The sequence below is a fragment of the Amblyraja radiata genome, chromosome 5 (genome assembly GCF_010909765.2).
Source record: "Amblyraja radiata isolate CabotCenter1 chromosome 5, sAmbRad1.1.pri, whole genome shotgun sequence".
Classification (NCBI taxonomy): Eukaryota; Metazoa; Chordata; class Chondrichthyes; order Rajiformes; family Rajidae; genus Amblyraja; species Amblyraja radiata.
In genome coordinates, this window is record NC_045960.1 from 28,767,348 (window position 1) to 28,782,249 (window position 14,902).

The 14,902-nt window shown below is 39.7% G+C and overlaps 1 protein-coding gene across 1 annotated transcript in view; it reads right to left on the reverse strand.

Moving 5' to 3' along the window:
* rngtt (RNA guanylyltransferase and 5'-phosphatase) overlaps positions 1–14,902 on the reverse strand; it is a 289,586-nt gene that overhangs the window by 72,661 nt on the left and 202,023 nt on the right. The window contains exon 13 of the mRNA XM_033020853.1: positions 8,717–8,817. Coding sequence (XP_032876744.1) covers positions 8,717–8,817 — 101 coding nt within the window. The remainder of the gene's footprint in view (positions 1–8,716; positions 8,818–14,902) is intronic.

Below are 14,902 nucleotides of genomic sequence, written 5' to 3' on the forward strand. Positions count from 1 at the left end.
GCCGGCCGGAAGGCCGTTGCCGTGCGGAATTTTTGAACACGGTCAGTTTTTCGGAGCCCCGCGCGATGTCGGGACCAGCTCCGCACAACTCCATACGGTTCCGGCGATCGAAGTGGGACTGGCCCCGCGAGGCCGTACGGCTCAAGCGAACACGTTAGGCCGCATGGAGTCGCTTAGGTCGCGCTTGCGGCATGGAGTCGCAAGCTCGTGGGACAGGCCCTTAAGACTTTATTCCTTGGACTGCAGGAAGATGAGGAGTGACCTTACAGAGGTGTACAAAATCATGAGAGGAATAGATCGGGAATATATCGGGTCTTTTGCCCAGAGTAGGGAAATCGAGAAACAGAGAACATAGGTTTAAGGTGAGGGGGAAAAGATTTAATGGGAACTTGAGAGGTAACATTTTTTAAAACAAAGGGTGGTAGGTGTATGGAACAAGCTGCTAGAGGAGGTGGTTACTATTGCAACCTTAAGAAACATTTAGACAACTGCATGGATAGGATGGGTGTAGAGGGATATGGGCCAAAAGCATGCAGGTGGGACTAGTATAGATGTGGCATGTTGGTGGGCATGAGCAAGTTGGGCTGAAGGGCCTGTTCCACACTATGACTAAATATGATTAGGAAATTAGTAACAATTCAGAAATGAAGAAAGAACGATTTCAAATAATTCATATCTTGCTCGTGTGATTTTATTCCAAGCCACAATGTCATAATCAAAAAATGTTGAGAGATATGGCTATTTTCAGTTTCCATGTTGCTAAATTACAGGATTAACCTTGAAAGTAAATGAGTGTTAACGTCCATGTCAGATAAATGCCGAGCTTTTATTTCACGTTGATTAATGATAATCGTTAACGTGATATTTCTCTAACGATCGCCAGGATGTATAAAGCGTTGGCACTGTTTTAATTCTAAAGTGTCATTATTATGCTAATGCATTTAGTTTATTTTAATTTTATTTCCATATTTGAAAGATTTGCCATTTTTCAAGACTGTATTTTGGAACAGTACATTCCCAATATTTTCAACACATGTGGATTCTTAGACGTATCGTGCAGTTACAGTTCAGGCAGCTTTATACAACCCAGAAAAAAAGAACTGCAATTGTAGCTTTAAAATTCAAAACAAAATACTGCCATTAGTTTAAAACAGAACAATGCAATCCTTTGAAGGGCTACAAAAGAAAACTGTTACATTATTATCAATCTAAACCCAAAGGACACAGTATTATAAAGCTATCTATCCCAATGAAAAGTCTCACTAACAACACCACTCAATTACTCTAAAAGCTTTAAAGAACTATTTGTACAATTGCTACTGCCATGTGTAATAGGCCCTCAAACCAAAAGATATTTTAATATTTGGTAGCAACTAGTAAAAAGAAACTAGTAGAAAATTGCACAATGATCAATCAGTAACTTATTCTGATAACTGTACTCATTATATTATATTATATGGGGCCAAGGAAAGAGCGTTCACGTCGCGGCCCTGTTTCAACCAATCTTTCCACCACCACGCACAAGACGCACAAGAAGCGCAAGACAGACACCATTGTGCAGATGCCGAGAAGTGTGTTCAGCTCTTGCTGAACAACTTCTAATCTTGTGTGTGGACTCGATAAGAAGAAGATTATATTATATCATTATTTTAAGGGGACTCAAATTCCAATAATTTCATGAACTTGATTATTTTCCATACTTTCACAACCAACATTAAATTGTTTTTCCACAAGAGCAAGACTGCCGAAACTGAAAGAATTGTGCTACTTCTAAATAATGTTGCTCACAGATAAAACCACTGTGGAGCAATGATGAGACGGAGTCCAGGAAGGAGATCAGAACTACAATCTCCCTCTCAATGTCAGTAAGACGAGAAGCCCCAATCCAAGATTTGATACAACCAGACAGTATGTTTTCTACAGTATACCTGGAGAGGTTTGCAAGAGCAATTGGAGACATGCCGAATTTCCTCAATCTCCTCAGGAAGCAAAGGAGTTGGTCTACCCTCTTGGCTGTTGCATCAACGTGGTTGGTCCACCACAGATCTTGGGTAATAATAACACCAAGAAACTTGAAGTTCTCAACCATTTCCACTTTGGTAACTAAGGAGATGTCTATTCACGAGTCTGATAACCATGGGTAAGAACTTTTTGAATCTGGTGGTCTGTGCATTCAAGTTTATGTATAGTCTGTCTGGTGGGAGAGCTGTTCAATGTGCGAGTGGTCTTTGATTATGTTTTATGCTTTCCTGTGGCAATGTGAAGTGTAGATTGAATCCACGAGGGGTTTAGGGGTGGTGTGTGTGGAAGAGGATGGTTTGCGTGATGAACTTGGCTCAACTCTCTGAAATTCCTATGTGCAGGAAGGAACTGCAGGTGCTGCTTTAAACCGAAGATAGACACTGGAGCAACTCAGGGGTCAGTTTTTCAGGGAAAAGGAAATGAGAGATAAAGACAGAGATGGAACAAATGAATGAAAGATATGATGATAAAGGAAACAGGCCATTGTTAGCTGTAGGCTAGATGAAATGAGACTCAAGACAATTTATCATCATTACTTTTTTGCATATCTTTCATTCATTTGTTCTATCTCTCTCTACATCACCGTCTATATCTCTCATTTCGTTTTCCCCTGACTCTCAGTCTGAAGAGGGTCTCGACCCGAAACGTTACCGATTATTTTTCTCCAGACAGGCTGTCTCACCCGCTGAGTTACTCCAGCGTTTTGTGTCTATCTCTAAAATTCCTTGTAGTCTCGGGCAAAGCAAGAGTCATGAGTGTTTAATTGTCATACGCAGCAGCATAACAGGCTTGTAAATATGGTACTCATAGATAACTTAATAAACTAAAAATAGTAAGTTCAATATTAATGCAAAAAGTCCCAAATCTTTCGTGCAGCCAGGACAGTTTGCACTGCACAGTTTGATTAGTGTTTGTAGTGTTGGTGCTGTGGGTCCTTGATGATGCCGGCTGCCCTGATGAATCAGTTGCCAAATCAAGTTGTGATGCATCCCAATAGGATTCTTTCTATGGTGCATCTGTAGAATTGGGAAAGAGTCATTGAAGGAATGCCATATTTCCTTAGTCTTCTGAGGAAGTAGAAGCATTGGTGCGCGTTATTGGCTGCAGAATCAATGTGGTTGGACTGAAACAAATTGTTGGCGATATTTATACTTTAGCTGTGTAATCTATGATTTTTTTTGCTGTGGTTTAAACTAAATTGGTTGCATTCATACATTATATGGAAAAGCACATCATTTAATCAATGCAAAATTAATTAGCCTGTACACATCTTGTTATCCAGTACATCATACAAAGGACGACAAAAAAAATAATTCCTAATAGACTGGGCAAGGATAGAAGTTGGGAGGTCATGTTGCAGCTGTATAAGACATTGATGAGACCGCATTTAGAATATTGTGTTCAGTTCTGGGCACTGTGTTATTGTCAAGCTTGAAAGGGTTCAGGAAAGATTTACGTGGATGTTGCCAGGACTAGAGGGTCTGAGCTATAGGGAGAGGTTGAGTAGGCTGGTCCTCCTCAGAGCGCAGGAGTGGGTGATCTTATAGAGGTGTATAAAATCATGAGAGGAATAGAACAGATAGATGCACAGAGTCTCTTGCCCAGAGTAAGGGAATCGAGGACCAGAGGACATAGGTTTAAGGTGAAGGGGAAAAGATTTAATAGGAATCTGAGGGGTAACTTTTTCACACAAAGGGTGGTGGGTGTATGGAACAAGCTGCCAAAGGAGGTAATTGAGGCTGGGACTATCGCAACATTTGAGAAACAGGTAAATGGATAGGGCAGATTGAGAGGAATATGAACCAAACGTGGGCAGGTGGGATTAATATAGCTGAGATATGTTGGCCGGTGTGGGCAGGTTGCGCCGAAGGGCCTGTTTCCATGCTGTATCACTCTATGACTATTATTCAACTTTGTATACAACTTCCCCACATTCTAAAATTTTAATCATATATGAATAATGCAACCAAAAATTCACAGCAAATACTGTACGTGCAAGCTGATTAAGAAATAAAATTTGAAGGATCTGGGAGCTGTTGTGTGTTTAGTTTCAAGGGATATGGTCACAGGTAGAAAACAATCTTAAGTAATACACATAAAAAGAGCAATTCTCTAATGAGCCATATAAAAAAGTTGATCAATACATCTGCTTATTTTAAGAAATGAAAGTAAGGAGGTGATCATTTCTGGGCCTGATATCTATCACTACCATAGATGTCTGTACCTTGTTTATTTATTTTGTTCCACGCATGATGCTTTCAGACAGTTAACTGGAGAACTCCAGGGAACAGTTAGTTACTTGGTCTTGATTCAGCTCTTCTACCATATCATGTGTGCACAAGTAGACAGATTCACACAGCTACTTCTGGCAGCAATGAAGTGGAACAGCACGTACTAAACTGGTTCTGCTCCTCAAAATGCCTTCTCACAAACTGATTCTAACTAACAATGTTAACGCTTAAAATAAAGTGAGACCAATAGGTGTGCATAACTTTGTTTCAGACATTCCATTAGATTTGGCATTTTGATCGATGGAGTTCAATACAAATAGTATATATATTTTTTGTGTTCATCAAGCCAAAAGATGGCTTTAATCAAGCACAGATCAGTTGCAGCACCACAAATTGTATGATAAATCATCCCTTTTCTCAGCTTCAGTTAACAATGATGGCACTAACCACAGAGGTATAACGTTTATTTCACAGGCAGGGCACTCATCATGAACAAAATCAGTTGTGAGCCCTTTCAATTACACAGACTAAATCCCACTAATGAAAGAGACTACAGATGTGGAAGACAAGGCCTGGTCCATCATCGGTACTGACCTCCCTACCATCCAAGTGACCTGCTGACCACAGATAGTGGTGAGTATAATGAACATGCTGCCAGAAGATAGACACAAAATGCTGGAGTAACTCAGCGAGTCAGGCAGCATCTCTGAAGAATAGGAATAGGTTGTCAGGAGAGGTAGGGGCTGGTACTAGATGATATTTAAAAGACAATTTGACAGCTACATGAATAGGAAAGGTTTGGAGGGATATGGACAAGGAGAAAACAGCTGGAACTAGCTCGATAAGGCATCTTTGTTCAGCTTTGACGAGTTGGAGTGAAGGGTGTTTCCCTGTATGTAACTCTGACTCAATAATAGATGTTGCCTTTCAAATTATGACAGGCCAATTTAACAGGATAATATAAAAATACTATTGTATATGAATAACTGTCAAATAAGTTCCAAGTAATAATACATTCCAGGAATGTTGCATAACACTGCTTCGCAGCACATTCCAAACTTTGTTTCAGCCAACACATCCCCTTTATGTTGCACAACATATTGAATGGATGAAATATTCACTTCTTTGTAACCAGATGAATCTCTCTTTTGAGGACAATGTGATGCACTGCAGCAGCAGATGCCTCTTCCCTTTTTAAAGGGATTCTAAATTTCTAGGTAAAAGGTCTCATGGGCGTTTTGATAATTACATCCTACTTTCTTAAACCTTACTGTAGCATAATTGCATAGATAAAGCTAATATCAATTTGCAGCAACAATCTGATTGTTTGAGCAGTACCCTGGTTCATCCCCTTCATCAACTGTAAAGGAGAAATGGGACAGCACAATGGTAGATTCAATAAGCCTCTGTAGAGGCACCAAACATGGTGAACAAATGGGTTACTTTATTCAGGCATAAAAGGTTCGTTATACATGCACGTTAGTCTTCTAACATAAAGTTGTTGTTGCTGCTGCGAGGCTGTTGCCTCGTGGGCTCGAGCTGAGCCCCTGCTCAGGTGGAAGGACACTCACCCCTAGTGAGAGGAGAGCTGGTCAGCTCAAAGTAAGAGAGAGAAGAGAGAGAGAGAGACGGTTGTCCCGGGGTTCGTTATATTTATCAGGACACACCCCTATACCCCGTGACAACTCCACCCTGCCATTGCCCAGTTACGTGACCCTACCCCCGACTGCTGAGGGTTCGCATAGCTAGTGGCCCCACCACCAGGTGCTGCCACAATTCTGCTTTATAGTGCCAGGGACCCGGGTTCTCCCTGTGACCATGTGGGTTTTCTCCAGGAACTCCGGTTTCCTCCCACACTCCAAAGACCTACAGGCTTGTAGGTTAATTGGCTTCTGTAAATTGTAAAAATTGACCCCAATGTGTAGGATAGTGCTAGTGTACGGGGTGATCGTTGGTTGGCGCAGACTCGGTGGGCCGAAGGATCTGTTTCCAAGCTGTATTCCAAAGTAAAGTCTAAAGTATTGGAAGTCATGCTATTCCCAAATATAGTATTGAAACATCAAATGTAATCCTTAAATAAATATAAAACCGCAAGTAACAACAGGGATATGCCATTTGGCCCATTGTACCTGCTCTATGGTACAATGTGATCATGGATGATCTTTTGCCTTAACAGGCCTCATGATTCTTTTAATATCAAAGAATCCATTAATCTCTGTCTTAATTACTTTCAATAACCTGTAGCACTCTTGGATAGAGAATTCCAAAGATTCAGTGCCCTCTGGGAAAAGGCAGTGTTTTCTTTCATTCATTGTTCTTTATCTCTTGTTTCCTTTATCCCTAGCCAGTCTGAAGAAGGGTCTCGACCCGAAACGCCACCCATTCCTTCTCTCCAGAGATGCTGTCTGTCCCGCTGAGTGACTCCAGCTTTTTGTATCTATCTTCACATTGTTTTCTTATCTCTGTCAAGACTGTGACCCCTGACCCTAGTGGTATAAACCACTGTTAAACATTCAATAGATAAGTTAAATCCAGGGAGGAGCATCTTTAGTGTAAAAATAACTGCTAATTTACAAGGTTAATATCAGAATAGAGAAGTTATTATTATGAGGGTATATTTTACAGACCTCTACAAAATAGAATATTGTGGGAGGTCGTTAATATTACAAAAATTGTGAAAGAATCGACTAAAGATGATATTTGTAATTTTGGAGGAGACCAAAACTAAAGCTTGAATAATGCACAGGCAGTAACTAATGTATTATAGAAAAAGACACAAAACGTTGGAGTAACTCAGGCTGGTCAGCATCTCTGGAAACATGGATAAGTGATGTTTTGGATCAGGACCTTCGTTAGATCATGTGATAAGAGCAGAATTAGGCCATTTGGCCCATCAAGTCTACATTCAATCATGGCTGATCTATCTCTCTCTCTCCCAACCCCATTCTCCTGCCTTCTCCCCATAACCTCTGACACCCGTACTGATTGTGGTGAGGAGGGTAGGAAACCTGGAAGTGAGGAGCGGCAGGACATAGCCTGGCGAGTGATAGGTAGATAGAGGTGAGTGAAGGTTTTGATACACAGATGGTTGGACTCAAAGGCCAGAGATGACAAGACAAAAGGTGTGACATAAGGATTAAAGAAATGCAAATTGTGAAGTGTAATACCTCATGATTTCAGAGATTCAGGCCAAAGATATAAAAATAAACCTTTGTAGATATTGCTCACCCTTCCCCAAATGCTTTATTTCAGATGTGGGTTTATCCAACTGTTTCCACTGAGTGAATAAATGCCTTTTAGCCATGATAATTTCATTCTAATCTCTGTTCCACATTAAATAGGTGATTCAACTGGAATATATATGTCTCTAGAGTGCTTAATGTGTGGAAATCAGAACCACCAGAAGCACTTGAAATGGACACATGGGTTGAAGAACATGTTTCTTTTATGTTTTATGCTATGATTTTTAGTTTCTTTTATTTAACGTGGTTATCTGAAACATGACAAACCCTGTTAAACGTTTACACACATGCAACTCGTTTGGCATTTTCAGAGTGTCAGAGGAGACAAGGGTACAATATATACTGCAGCCACAATGCCATCTAGTTGCTGCAGCCTCTCATTAGTTTGGTTTAGTTTAGAGATACAGCGTGGAAACAGGCCCTTCGGCCCGCATTGACCAGTGATCCTCGTACATTAACACTATCCTACACACACTAAGGACAATTTCCAATTATATCAAGCCAATTAACCTATAAATCTGTACGTCTTTGGAGTATGGGACGAAACCGGAGCCCTCGGGGAAAACATACGCAGGTCACGGGGAGAAGGTACAAACTCCGTACAGACAGCGCCTGGAGTCAGGATGGAACCCGGGTCTCTGGCGCTGTAAGGCAGCAACTCTACCACTGCACCACCGTGTTGCTTAGGGCTTCAGGAAATTTCCTTTGCAGTTGATTACGATGGAATTTCGACTACTAAATTTTGGTATAATAAGACCAAACATCTTGGCAGCAATAAATGAAGATTGGAAATGTAAAAGAGTTGTGCATAGTTTGTTTGTACATGTTAATGACCTTCAAATGTAAATGATCAGCAAAAGACTGAAATTAGTTTCTAGGGATATATCAAGCAATGAATGCCTCAGAGCCTTAATTTTAATGAATAATCTAAATAGGGTTCTTGTGGCTCTATTCAAATCATACTTTCACAATTTACTTCCATCTAATATTATTAAATCAATGGCTCCAGTCTTTTACAATATTGAAAACAATGATTTTCTTCCCCACTGTGCAAATACTTTGATTGCGGTATTTAATTCTATGTGCTTCATCAGTGTCATATACAAAGCAAGTTGGAGGAAAAAGCAGTCCACCCACAGCCTTAGGAAACAACATTTCAAGTTGTGATTTCAGAAAATGAGGTCAAAGATATTAAAATAAATCTTTGTAGATATTGCTCACCCTTCTCCTCCCACTTTTGTTATTTTCAGACGAAAGTCAACAGAATTATGGCTTGGAGGTTTCCACTTAAGTATATCGTCACATCGACCAGGCTTGTACTTCTATAAAAAGTTTTAAAACATGTGTTTAGAAACATTTATTCTATTCCACTGCACAGATCAAATTAACACTGACTATTTAAATTGTCTAGAAAAAAGATACTAAGTGCTGGAGTAACTCAGTATGTCAGGCAGCATCTATGGAAAACATGGAGAGGTGATATTTCAGGTCAGATCAGGCCCAACCCGAAATGAGAATCTGGAAAAGAGTTCCGACCCAAAATTACACCCATCGAAATCTCCAGAGATGTTGCCTAGACTGCTGAGTTACTCCAGTACTGCCTTTTTTTTTGTAAACCAGCCTGTGCAGTTCCTTGTTTCTCTATTTAAATTATCTAATTATGTTATTCTATATTTAGAGCAGTAAATAAATGGTTTATCCACAAGAATACAAAATGTATAATATCAGGCTCTTATATAATCACAGAGGACAAATGGTGAAATTGGACTGGGCTTGGGTGAGACCCATTTTGAACACCACACATGATTTTAGTTTCCATTCTGAAGCATGAATTGAATAACTGTAATATAGCTCACTTGTCTGATTCCCAAGACGTATATATATTGGGGAGGACCGGTCTGTACTCACTTGAGTTTAAAGAATGAGAAGTGACTTTATTGACACAAACAAGATTCTCAGAAGGATTGATGAGGTCATTGCTGAAATGCTGTTTTCTCAAGATAGCATCTAAGATTAGAGGGAGCGAGCCCAGTCTCAGAATCATTGGTTGGCCGTTTAGAACTAAACGATGAGAATTTATTTTATATACTTCAGAAAGTTGTAGACACTCAGCTATTGAGTATAGTTAAGAGATTGACAAATTTTGTTTTACATCAAATGCCATGGGCAGGAAAATGGATTTGAGGTACAGGAGCAGACATGAAACTAATGAATGTGGGGGCAGGTTTGAGAATGCACACAGCATATTCCTGTTTTGATATCTCGTATGCCAACTGATAAGGAAACTCCCGTAAAATGTCAAAAGTTGAAGAAATCATAGATTATCAATTTGGAATATGAACTATTAACATTGGCAGGTTGGTGCTGGGCCCATTATTGTTGTCATCGATAAATAATTTGGATGAAAACATACTAGGCATGATTAGTTAGTTTGCAGATGACGCCAAAAATGGATGGTATCAATCATAGTTATCGAGAATTGCATGGGATCTTGGTCAGCTGAATAAACGGGCCGAGGAATGGCAAATGGAGTTTAATTCCGATAGATGTGCGGTGTTGCATTTTGGAATGTCAAATCAGAGAAGGGCCATGGGGAATGTTGTGGAACACAGGGTTCCAGGAGTACAATTATACAAGTCCCTGACACAGTTAGACAGGGCGGTGTGAGGAAGGCAATTGGTATGGTAGCCTTTATCAGTGAGGGCATTGACTATAGATGTTGTGTTGCAATTGTACAAAATGTTGGTGAGACCTCACTTACAGTAACGTATTCAGATTTTGTCACCCTGGTACAGGAAGGATGTAATTAAACTGTAAAGAGTGCAGAGAAGATTCATGAGGTTGTTGGAAGGACTCAACGGACTTAGTTATATTGAGAGGTTTTGCAGGTTTAAATCGTGAGAGGCATAGATAGAGTGAATGCACACAGACTTTTTCTCAGGGTTGGGGAATCAAGAACAAGATGGCATAAGTTTAAGGTGAGAGGGGAAAGAAAGACGAAAGGAGCCCGTGAGGCAACTTTTTCTCTACACAGACAGTGGAACAGATGTGGAATGAGCTGCCAGATAAAGTGATTGAGGCATGTACAATGACAACATTTAAAATACATTTTTTTAGCTACAGGGTTAGGGAAGGTTTACATTTATATGGGTCAAAAAGCAGAGAAATGGGCATTTGGGTCAGCATGGAAAGGTTGGGCTGAAGGGCCTGTTTCTCAGCTGTAGGATCTATTCCTTACCAATCACAATACTTTTAGCTTAGTCTATTGTCACGTGTACCGAGGTACATTGAAAAGCTTCAGAAATGTGAAGCTAATTTTTAAACTTTCTCCCTCTGATCCAAAGATACTAGAGTATCTTTGCTCTGACCTGAAATTGATACCCTTTAGTGTTTGACATTTCCACCCTGAGAAAATGATTCTGCCTACCCCATCTATGCCTCTCATAATTATATATACTTCAGGTCTCCTTTCAACCTCTGATGCTTCAGAAAAAGCAATCTAAGTTTGTATGCCAGTATAATGACATAGTACTTCTCTACAACCATCAAAACAAAAGCTTACAAGAGTTTCTATCTGATTACTTTTTTTTACTGTTATTAATGTGCACATTTTGCAGTTACAATTTTGATAGTTTTGATCATTTGTCAAACAAGTTTAAGAATACACATAGACAGAACTCAACAATGAAGTCTGATTTTCCAAAGCAAAGCTCAAGTGAACAAAATGCATTATGACTTTCTAAACGCATTAAGAAAATAATTCTTGCAACACAAAACATTGTTGTTGTATAATGAAATTTCAAATGTTAGGAATCGTTTGGCATCACCGTACAAAATAAATCAAGACAAAATGTGTACAATTAATTCACAAAACAACTTAAGCAAATAAATGTTCATCATCTACAATAAGGCTTGTGCTTTATCCTGTAATGAGTTACCATTTATTGCTTTGGCAATTTTTAAATTCACATAGATTGCCTATATTGAGCTGGGAAAGTATTATTTTTGCAACAGAACTTCAAGATTAGATCATTATGTATCTTAGTTATAACAAATTGATCTTTCTCTTCCTGAGACAGCACTTAAAAGGAATTGAAACACAGAATAGGGTTCATTATTACAATTAATTAGCTTATCTACCCTTGGGGTGACTCAGGGACAAATCTAAAATCACCCCGTCTGTTAACATTCATTGTTTGGATCATTGAGTACGTATTTATGTCTAGTTTCAGAGTGAAAGCAGGGTATTGAGGAGGACTGAAGAGCAAAGGTATTGAGGAGGACTGGAGATAAACTACAGGGAGAAGAGCAGTCAGTAGGCAAGTACTGGAGGTGAAATTTGAATGGGAAAATTAAACACAAAAAAAAGGTTTGAAAAGTGGTGGACAATCAGAAAAATGGGGCGTAAGGAAGGAAATTGGGGCAAAATGGCAAGGAAAACAAGCCATGAAGAGAAGGAGAAATGGCTGGAAAGAGATATGGGGGAGCGGGCATGGGGAAAGAGAAACAGAATATCTGGGAGGAGAAAGGGGTAGGCATTGAAGGCGATGTGAAGAATGTTAGGTGGAGGAAAGTGAAGGAATGGAATGTTAGGGATGGTGGGAAACATGGAACTGCTGAGGAAGATAGGTGTGTTGCTGGAAATATGAAGGAGGAAATGAGAGGTTTGGCAGAGAAGAAAGAGCAGAAAATAGAAAGTAGAAGGTGGAAAGAATGAGGATAAATGACAATTGTGGAAAATGAAAGCAGTTAAGAAATTTGAGAAAAGGCAGGAATTGCAGTAGAACAAATAATGAATGAATGGGGGAGAAAAAAAATAAGTGTAAAGCTTTGGTCCATCATCCATCTTGTGTAGCTGCTGACTAATTTGCCTATCTGCAATCAAAGACCAATGAACATAGTACAGTACATCACATGATGTACAGTACATCACAAGAACAGGAATTACAACCCACAAAGTCTGTGCCGAACATGATACAATGTGCCAACTCCTATCAGCTTGCACATAATCCATTCCCTGCATATCCATGTGCCAATCCAAGTCTCTTAATGTCACTATCGTATCTGCCACAACCATCCACCCAGGCAGCGTATTGCAGATAATCATCATCCCCAGTAAAAACTTGCCCCCACATCTCCTTTAAAATTTGCCCCTCTCACCTTAAAGCTATGCCCTCTTGTAGTTGATGTTTCCATCCTCGGAAAAAGGTTCTGACTGTCTACCCTATCAAGGTCTCTGATGATTTTATATACTTCCATCAGGTATTTCACAACCTCCTGTGTTCCAAAGAAACCAATCCAGGTCTGTCCAACCTTTCCCTGCAGCTAGACACAAGATGCTGGAATAACTCAGCAGGTGAGGCAGCATCTCTGGAGAAAAGGAATGGGCGACGTTTCGGGTCGAGACCCTTCTTCAGTCTGAACCAGCATCTGTAGTTCTTTCTTACACACTTTCCCTGCAGCTTATTCCCACCTAATCCAGTTATCATCCTGGTAAACCACCTCTACATCTTTTCCATAGGCTTCGCACCCTATCTGTAATGGGGCAACCAGAAATGCATGCAATATTCCAAATGCGGCCCAACCAAAGTCCTGTAGAGCTGCATTATGACTTATTGACTCTTAAATTCAATGCCCTGACCTATATAAGCAAGCATTCTATATGCCTTCTTTACCACTCCCATCTTCTTTTGTGCAATTTTCAAGGAATTATGGACGGACCAAAAGATCCCTCTGTACATCATCGCTGTTAAGGGTCATCCCATTCATATATTTTGCCCACTCTAAATATATTGCAACGATAACCAATGTTGTACTTTCCACTCACATAGTTAAAGCACTCTGTTCTTGTTCCAAAGTAAAATTATTTGGTAATAAATTAATCTGCGTGTGAGGCTACAAAGATTGAAACAAGATGGGTTCACAAAATACATTAAAAGCAAAATGGAATCATAAAATTGAAATATTTTTGTTAGTTGCTTGGCGTTAAGTTTTGTTTGAAGCAGCTTCTAAGAAAGGCTGTGGGGTACTTTCTTATGAAAAGATGCTAAGTAAATGGAGGCTGCTGGTTTGAGTAGGGTGAAAGTCAGCTATTGGCAGGCTCAATGTAATTGGCTATCATGGGGCGATTTTGATTCTAAAACAGAAACAGAAAATCAGGTTTGTCCATGATATCACATTACTGAAGCATTGTACTTTCGTCAAACTCTTTTTCACCAGTTTAGTATAGCAATTTGTAATACAGATTGTCAAACGTACAAGTAACATAGGGAAAGCATAATCTTCAAAATCATCTATTTTCATTTTCTGCAACACCAGAAAGAAAACATGTTAGAAGTGACACTATGACTGAATAGGTCTGCTCAAGGTCTTTAAACTCATCTGTGCTGCTCAGTACCTATGACAGGTACATTTTTCATTTGGATGGACAATATTTTCAGTGAGACTGTGTAAATGTATTCTTTTACATTTCTTATGTCGGGCTGAGAACTTGAATAATGATTTGACTCCTGCCTGGTTTCTTCTATAATTCAAAATGTACAACTGTTAGAATCCTGTATTAAACTTGCCCTTCCTTCCTCCTAGCCTCTCAGGTTATTTTAAATTTTAAAATCCCTTGGTAATTCAGTTGCCTGTGTGATCGAAATCCCCCATTCACTAGATAACAGGATAATAACCTATGCAAGGCTTCAGGTAATATGTTGTAGCTTATAAAGGGAATATTCTCCAGATGGAATATCCTTCAAGTGTAATAGTCATAGCTTCCATTTGTTTGAACTACAGTCTTATTACTGTTACTTCTTTATGACAATATCAGAGTTAGTGATTACCAGATTAATTGTTTAAAAGATTTTACCCAGAAAAACAAGTCAATTGTTTAGTTTAGTTTAGCTATTCAGTGTGGAAACAAACTCTTCGGCCCACACCAACCATCGATCACTGATACACTAGTTCTATGTTGGACCATTTTTGGATCCTGCACACTAGGGACAATTTACAGAAACCAATTAACCTACAAACGTACGCGTCTTTGTAATGGAGGTTGGAAACCAGAGCACCCGGAGAAAACCAATGCCAACACAGGGAGAACGTACGGACTCCGCACAGACTGCGGCACAGTGGAGCAGCGGTAGAGTTGCTGCCTTACAGCGATTGCAGTACCAGAGACCCGGGTTTGATCCTGACTACGGGTGTTGTCTGTACGGAATTTGTACTTTCACCCCGTGACCTGTGTGGGTTTTCTCCGAGATCTTCGGTTTCCTCCCACACTCCAAAGACATACAGGTTTCTAGGATAATTGTCTTGGTATAATTGTAAATTGTCCCTAGTATGTAGGATATGTTGGATTGAATCCTGTTTTTAATTTGTGTCTCTGTGATGTCTTTATTACTTGTTATATTCCGATTA